The 9,142-nt window shown below is 31.9% G+C and overlaps 1 protein-coding gene across 1 annotated transcript; it reads left to right on the forward strand.

The window, feature by feature from the left end:
• Positions 1-1,313: 1,313 nt before the first annotated feature.
• LOC130976359 (protein SIEVE ELEMENT OCCLUSION B-like) lies at positions 1,314-6,412 on the forward strand. Its single transcript, XM_057901208.1, has 7 exons — positions 1,314-1,569; positions 1,655-1,753; positions 2,586-3,031; positions 3,130-3,224; positions 3,729-3,859; positions 4,675-5,133; positions 5,588-6,412. Exons 1-7 carry the CDS (start codon positions 1,366-1,368, stop codon positions 6,161-6,163), a joined length of 2,010 nt encoding a protein of 669 aa, XP_057757191.1. The 5' UTR covers positions 1,314-1,365; the 3' UTR covers positions 6,164-6,412.
• Positions 6,413-9,142: the final 2,730 nt, after the last annotated feature.

Below are 9,142 nucleotides of genomic sequence, written 5' to 3' on the forward strand. Positions count from 1 at the left end.
CTTGTTTTTCAGATACAGGTCCAGGTGCTCAGAAGTGAGCTGTGGTTCGTCTGAGAGACGGCGAAGATCTTTATTTTCTCTACTTTGTGTTTTGCTTAGAATCTCTCCACCTTTGTTTTGAAGATATTATATTATGTACTGAACTCTTTTGGAACTTGCCTATAGAGGCTCTTATGTTTCCTTCGGGAGAGATTATGATATATTGTTGTCAACTACTTTCATACTGTACCCTAGCCGGCCTAAACTTCGCGGGTCGCGACTAGTGGCTATTTACTTATGTTATATATATATATATATATATATATATATATATATATATATATATATATCTATCCGTTATCTATCTCTTAATCTCCTTTATGCCTTGTCCGTATATCGCTTTCGGCTTCACAGTTTAACTTTTCGTTGTCGAAACGTGAGTGAAGCGTCTTCGCGATTTTATTTCTACTCTTTTCAGGCTTCTCGATTAATATTCCTTTCGAAATTACCTATACTTATATATTAAAAATCCACCTGAGAGTCGTACCACCGTAATATCATTGACTTATGACTCGAGCATAAGGATTTGAATATTAGGGTGTTATAATCGTGGCACCTTCTCCCTTGCGATGTACATTGCCGCCGTCCACCGCAGCGTGTTTTTTCTATCGGTTTTCACTTTTTCAATCCGAAAAAAGACATCTCCACTAAAAGACACATGTATAAAGAGACATATTTAAGAGATATATCTCCAAAAATATTTTTATTAGACACAGTTATAAAAAAGATACAGCCATACAAACAACACAGTCCAATAAAAAGAACACTTCTATTAGAAGTCCGGTGCAATAGTGGCGGTGACCTTCGTGTGGAGCCACAGTGGTAATACTGAGGATAGTGGTAATAAAAAAATAGAAAGAAATGATAAAATATAATTTTAAATTATGATAAATTTGAATAATTGAAGTGTATTTTTTTTTTTGTTTAATGAACTTTGAAGTCCAGCTCAACAAAAATTGATAGAAGTTGGTAAAATCCTTTTTATTAAATAACGGGATTGAAATTAAAATATTAATTTAAACTCAAATGGATCCTCTTATTTTCACACTTGAGTTTATGTACTCTGTCCTCTCTCTCGTACCCACCCAACTGTCACTGTATACTTCACTACTCTCATTGAGTCATTATAGGTATCGTGTAATAATTATAAGATTAAACAAATACAAATAAATAAATAACTCTTTTTCTCCTGTGAAAATGAAGCAGCTTTGGAGGTTATAAATAGGGGGAGGTGGGGAAGCAGGATAATCACCAAAACCAATACTCTCATCTTTGAATATCCATCCTTCTTTGCCATCTCTATAAATCTCTTTTGAGTTCTCTCTCATGGCTACTAAGCATTCCCTAATGACCATCCTACAAAAAAACGTGCAGACTCAGAGCCCATTAACCATGTCTGATGAGCAGATATTGGAGCAAATATACTCAACCCATGTCCACTCTGACACCAAATTTGATGTTCAGTCTCTCTTCACTCTCGTCGACAACACCCTTAAGCGCTCCACCTCCATTGTTGACAATGTTGTCCAGGTACCACTCTTTACTCTCCCTCTCATCATTCTTTACTCGATCTCCTTCAGATACACTTTCTTCTGACTCTTCATTTTATTTACAGGGCTCCAAAACAAGCACCGTGGAGCTCCACGCAGAGGATAAGAACGCCGAACCTAATTTCAACTCACCACTTTGTACCCTCAAACAAATTTCGCACGAGGTCATCACTCTCATATTCTCACAAGAATAAATAAACTAAAACATATAAGAAAAGTAGCAAAAAATAATGTTCATTATCAAAGAGAGGTAAACATCATGTCATAACCACTACTACTCCACTAGTAGGATATATGAAGACTCAACTATATGACTATATGTTATTTTAACATAGTATAAGTATATTTTTTTTAACAAATTTTTATGTTTTTCCGTTAAAATTTATTTTTTACTTAATTTTATACTAATAAAAAATATAAGAGACACGCATCAGATATGAGAGACAGACATCATGAAAAAGGTTTAATTTAGAGATACTCTTTGCGTCCAAAAGATTTTCTAAAATATTTGGACAAATCAAATGCATATTTCAAAGAAAAAAAAATTATTAGAAAATTTTCACCGAGTTAAGAGAAATAAATAAGTTTTCAATTAGTACATTTTTAAGATGAAAAATATTATATTACTAATAAAATTTATTTTTTAATATTTTATCAATTTTAAATTTTAAATATTAAATTTAAAATTTTAATGATACAAAAATAAAATATTATTGCTACATTAATTATTTGTCATTGATTAGTGTTATTTAAATTTTATTTTAAAAATACAAAATTAATGATTATTAATTGTAATTATTTAAAGTTGGTTGGATAAAAATTGTTTAAACATATTTTTCCTGCTAAAACTATCGGCCCCGAACACTGTGGAAAACAAATTGAGGTCAACAGCAAAAAAGTGAAGAAAAAAAAAAAGATAAAAAAGAAACATTTATCGATCTTGGGTATATTTCAATGTGATAGAGTTTCTAACAGTAAGGTGATTTATTGTGGCAGATGTCTTGCAAACCTCCGGGTGAGGAAATTGCTCACAAGACCACAGTTGCCATTCTCAACAAGCTCTCAAACTATGAGTGGGACGCAAAAGCGGTTCTCACACTTGCCTCTTTCGCTCTCGAGTACGGTGAGTTTTGGCTGCTGGCTCAGCAGCAGCCAACAGATCTTTTGGCCAAGTCAGTGGCTGTGCTTAAAAGAGTACCGTTACTTGCAAGGCCGGCCGCGGTGCAGAAGCACCGTGAGGCCATCATCGAGCTCAACAATCTGGTGAAAACAGCATTGCAAGTGATTGAGTTGATCTTTGCTTTGGAGAAGCTCACAAGTTATGACACTAAAGATGTGCCTGCTTTGTTGCCTGCTATTGAGCAAATCCCTGTTGATGTATACTGGTCTATCATCACTGTTGTGGCCATTGTTACTCAGATTGATTGCCTCACCACTCAATCGTACGTATGAAAATAGATTATGATTTATTAAAATGTTATAGTGAACTTTGCTGCTTAATTAATACGTAGAATAATGTGTATATTTTGGTTGGTTTCAGAGAGCATAAGCAGGAACTGTCCTACTATGGTCAAAAGATCAACATCATCCTTAGCAAACTCAGGAAGCAAATCACTCTCTGCAATCTACAGATAGGTGAGAAGAAATTTTTAGATCCCATAAAATTATTATTATTATTATTATTATTATTATTATTATTATTATTATTATTATTATTATTATTATTATCTTTAATAAATATAGTTTTGTCAAAAATGTAGACATGTACAGGACAAGACGAAGAACTTACATGGTTTACGAGTTTTAACTATTAAATGAAATAAAATAATTTATTTATTTCTTCTCCTTACTCAAAATTAATAAAAAGTGCAAACCTTGACTGTATTGAACTACTATATAAAGTTGGCTCCTGATTAGGATTATTCTAGATTAAAATTAAGCGAGATCTGCTACAAAATTTTTTTTTAATAAACAATTAGCTAATAAAATAGTAAACGTATAAAATTAAGGGTTTAGTTGATATTGTACAGAGAGATTGGGAAATTTAGAAAATAAATATATTATGTTAATATTAGAAAAAAAAACTTTTAGTTGTTCTATACTAATCAGTTTTTATTATTATCTACTTTTGCTTTACAGAGGAGGCAGAATATATTCGCAAGCTCAGGAAACTTTTCCAAACCCCAGTTGAAATCATGGAGGTGTTTAGGTTTCTCATTTTTCCAAAGGATGCCCCACAGCAACTGTTTGACTGTGCTACTAAAACCACGGTTTGTAACTTTTTTACAAAAATTTGTGGGGAACTAACTATGACCAATTGACCATAAGTTTTTTTCTTCTTCTTTGAACTAATAATGCAAGTACAATTATTTAAGATAGCTAAAGAGAATGAGAGTAAGATATAATATACTTAGTCATATAATTATAATTGTTTTGTGATTTGTCCATACTGTCACAACTTCATTTGCGAATCTGCCAATATCAATAATTACACACAGATTGGGAAAGCAAAATTGTTAGATCCATTAACCATTTTAGTCATTATATATTTATATAAATATATATCATTTATTTATTTTTAATATATATTTTATATTACAATAAATATTTCATATAAAGAATTATTTGATAATTAATTTATTATGTAGAGTTAATATGAGTAATAAAAAAATCTGAACCTAAAACTGGACTGAGCAAAATCCGTACAATAATGAAACCTCGTCGTAAAAAACCAACTAGAAATTTGCTGGGAAACATGATGACTAATCATGATACACAGTACACAATATGACTCATTACAATAAATTATATATATTTTAAGTACATACTTTTCCATCTATTAATAAAAACAAAAAAAAGTAAAAATATATTTTTTTATTATAAAAACAACGACATAAATTTAATAATATATCAAAAAATGATGTAAATATAATTTCTTATTCTTTAGCAGCTTAGCCTCATTTTTCACTAGTCAGATGATATGAACAATATAATTGAATAGTAACATATAAAACGTTATTCTAACTTTAATCAAGTTGATGCATTGTTACATCCTCCTTGACATTTTGTTGCCTAAACTAAACAGGTTGACATCAGTGTAATAAAGAGGAAGAATGTGTACTTGATCATATCCACCCTTGACATCACGGATGAAGAAATCTCAGTTCTGAGGCCAGTTTATGATTACACCAAAAGTCATGATCAGTACAAGATCGTGTGGATTCCGGTGGTGGAAACGTGGACGGAGCAACTGCGGAAGAAATTCGAGGCTCTGATGACAAAGATGCCATGGCTTGTGGTTACGCACTTTGGAAGCATTGCAGGGTACAAGTACATCAGGGAGGAGTGGCATTTCAAGAAGAGGCCTTTGGTTGTGACGCTGAACCCTCAAGGCAAGGTGCTTCACTCCAACGCCTTCTATCTCATCCATGCCTATGGAATGAAGGCCTTCCCCTTCACCATTGCCGATCAAGAAAGGATTGACAGAGAAATTCATTGGGTTAGTTCTGTTGTTGGCGATGTTCACCCCGCGGTAACTGCCTGGGTAAGTAATAATTAATAAATGTTATGATATCTTTTTTCTTTTTAATATAATTTAAACAGAAATATGAATGATTAGTGTTTGTGGTTATGATAAATACCTTGACTAAACAGTTTTAGCAACGTTAAAATTAAAGTGATAGTACTTTTTATTTTTAGTTTTTCAATTAAAAATGTTATTAAATAATAAAAAATATTACTTTAATTCTAATTTGCTAAAATAGTATAATTATCGCATCCATTTAACAATAAATACTATGTCTCTCCTAAAAATTTAAAATATTAAAAAATATATAAAAATAAAAAGATTCTATTTAAAAATATTTTGATAATTATAATTATAATAATTATAAAATAAAGTTAAAATTAAAGTCATACTTTTTGTAGTAACATTTTTTTGAAACATAGACACCATTAATTATTATTTTGAATAAAATCCGATTTACTATGTGATGTAGATTCAACAGCACAAGTACATATTCTTCTATGGAGGCAAAGACAGAGAATGGATCGAACAGTTCACAAAGTACGCAACCATACTTGTAAACGACGCTACCCTAAAGTCCGCAAACATTTCAATAGAATTGTTCTGCGTGGAGAAGCAAGACAAGAGCCTCCTAAGCCGCTTCTGGAGCGGAATTGAGAGCATGTTCGTCACCAAGTATCACAGGACCGTTGATGCGGTCACACAAGAAGTGCAGAGGATGCTCTCCTACAAGAACGAGACAGGGTGGGCCCTACTCACCAAAGGCTCCTCCGTGGTTCTTAGTGGCCATGGAAACACGGTGTTGAAGACGGTTGCGGAGTTTGAGAAGTGGAAGGAGATTGTGATCAGGAAAGGGTTTGAGTTCTCAATTAAGGAGTATCATGAGAAGATAGTGCGCACTACTCACCGCTGCTCCCACCTTGAGATTCCTAACGTCGCCGGGAAGTTGCCGGAGACTATAAAGTGCCCTGATTGCCCCAACACTATGGAGATTTACATCAGTTACAAGTGCTGCCACACTGGGAACACCGCTAATGACAAACACTAGCTACCTATATTGAGAGCTGAATCAGTTGTTTGAGTCTTTGTTTATGTTTCTTTTATTTCATGCATGTATCTGTCTTCACTCTTCAGGCTTTGAAACCCTTTAAGAGAGAGCTATTCCTATAGTTTCCTTTGTGGTTGTGTGTGAGGATTAAGCTTCTCTTGAGAAATAATTAACTACATATGCATGGTTGTGTCACTTCAGAAATTATGTGTTTCTTCCTACCTATGTAATGTATGTTGCCGCGGTCAAATTTCATGCAACTTTTAATATTGAAGTTTATTAGCTTCTTCTCATATTGTTTATTTGCATATATTCAAATTCTATATATCATTAAAATACTATGAGAGGTTATTTCGTTTAATACGCATTATTTTCATTTCTAGAATTCAAGCTAATAAAGATTATTTCTATTAAAAAAGAAGATTGTTTATTACTTGATCAACTTAATATTTAAATTTCGATATTTAAACTGAATTTATTTGTATTATTATCTATTAGTTATTTAATAAGAAATTTTTGCCAATAGAAACCATGCATATAATGAATTGTGGAATAGAGTAATTAGTTTTAGTCTAATCCTAATCTAATCATAACCATGGATGTTAGTAACAATTTTGGTTACCTACATATTTATGGCTATGCATGCAAAATTAATTCTATTGAGATTAACTATTAAAATCCCTTATTCGTACAGGAAAATTTTTAAGTGCTCCGTTTACTTTATTGGAATACCAGTATCAGATTGTGGGTTTTGAAAAATAAACAATAGAAAAATTATCACCTGGCCTGTTTCATTGTATTTGACTATGACGTTAATATTCTCAGTACGGATAGGTTAATCTGTTATATTTGTCGTTTAGCAAAAGTAAGAAATTATGATTTAGTCTCTTTAATGTCTAGTAAAAATGTCTAATTTGATCAGATAGTAACGTTGTTTGGTGATAAATGAGTTAACTGACTTCACGAGACTTCTCTAACAAATATACATATTTTATAAGGAATGAAATTCCCTCATGAGCGCGCAATACTCGGTTTTAGAGTAGTGTCAGAGAGAGTTTACTGAAAAAAATAGATGATAATTTTAAAAATATCTGTGTTCGGCCATAGATCCGAAGGTGAAAATAATGTTATTAGAAGAAAATATTACCGCTCCGGCAATGTTATGTGAGAAGTGGGATATTATTCAAATCGGCAAAAATTTAGTGTGATGATTGGCGATCCCAGATTAGTAAGGTAAATAAATAATTATGAGAAATGATAAATGTAGTTAATTTTTTTTGTTAAAGTTGGGTATTTTTTCAAAACTTTAGTTGTTGTATGTGCGGTGATTTTGGGGTTAGGCTTTTTCTATATGAGAGTTGTTTAATGGGAATAATAAGTGAATATAAAAAACTTTATTTTCAGGTATAATGTTTGGATTTGAAGTGTTAAGTTTGGTGTTTACATTGAGCATTTGGTTTTATGGCCATAGGCTGAAGTGATAATAGCGCAATGGTGAGCCATGTTTTAACCTCATATTGTACTATTTTCATGGCCATTGGAATTGTTTAAGATAATGTAGTTTGATTTGATTAGTTTTGTATGTTTTAGTAGTTTGGGGTATTTGAAAAGTGTATTGCAGCCATAGAGGTTGTGAAATTTTTTTTAGTAGTGGATTTTATAAATAGAACAGTTATGAAGTGGTATAAAGATCTGATTTGTTTATTTCATGTATTGGCTCTAGAATTAGATATGTGATCTTTATTTTAATACCGGTGAAGACGGCATGCATACCTTGATTTAGAAATAATGATATTTATGAAAATATTAAAAATATTGATATTTAGAGCATCTGTAATACTTTAGTTTGAGTTTATTTTGCATCTTGCAAAGTGTTACATAACTATTTATGAGGCTATTTATCATAAAAGTTGAGGGAGAAACTCAATTTGAGATTTGTTATTGTAATGTTTGTCTCATTTGAATTTAAACTAAAATTATTTATAGTTATTTTAAATAATTTTAATTAATCAATAGCCGCTAAATCTTCATTATGAGAAAATTCTGAATATTGTGTACGATATTAATTCAATTGTAGTTTGGATTGATGGATTAGACGAATTCTAACACTTTTAGTTTGAAATGTATTAACTGGTATACTCATATTTTTTACTATTGGATTAAATGGGATAGATAAAGAAAATGGAGGTTGATCCATTGGCTATAATTCAGTTAAGATAAAACTATAAATCGGAATATGTTTAAAACTAAATAGCCACGTGTTACATCAGGAGTACGTGCTTAACTCTTCTAACCAAACAACTACGTGCCAATCCAAATTGGCGCAAGAATCTCTTCGCAAATCTCTCCAACTAAACTACCACAATCCCAACAACCGGGATAATAGCAAACAATAAGACTTTGTCAAACCAAGCAAAGATACGAATAACCGCCTAAAGCTAAACTCTATATATACGAATGACCAACCTTGTCACAGGTATGATATACATTATTCAGTCTTACTCTGAATTATCCTAACTTCTTACTTACTTGAGCGTTGGAGTCCCTTTGCAGGTGCTCAACGCCGCCGTCCTTACAAGAAGACGATGTTCCTTCTTCTCACTCCCAAAGAAAGCAAGCTATACCTCGGAGATATCTTTCACACAGGAATATTTGGCGCCCACCGTGGGGCTGTATATCTAACCCTACCATTTTTTTACCTAATTTTTACCTTCTTTTATAGGATCTAATTAATGGTGGAAGAGCAAAATCCTGCAACGCATTATAATTTTAAATTTTTCGGTAAAATTATTTAGCGGTATGTAGTTTTAGTTACGTGCTACACATTGTCAATTTTCATATTTACATAAAAAATGTTGGCTTCGTAAGATTATATAACTATTTTACCAAATAGCAAAATTAATTTCATTATCTTCGATCAAGAATAAAATTCTATAGGATCTAAACAATTTGAACATGAATAAATCGTACTTTCAAGAT

The sequence above is a fragment of the Arachis stenosperma genome, chromosome 4 (assembly GCF_014773155.1).
Source record: "Arachis stenosperma cultivar V10309 chromosome 4, arast.V10309.gnm1.PFL2, whole genome shotgun sequence".
Lineage (NCBI taxonomy): Eukaryota > Viridiplantae > Streptophyta > Magnoliopsida > Fabales > Fabaceae > Arachis > Arachis stenosperma.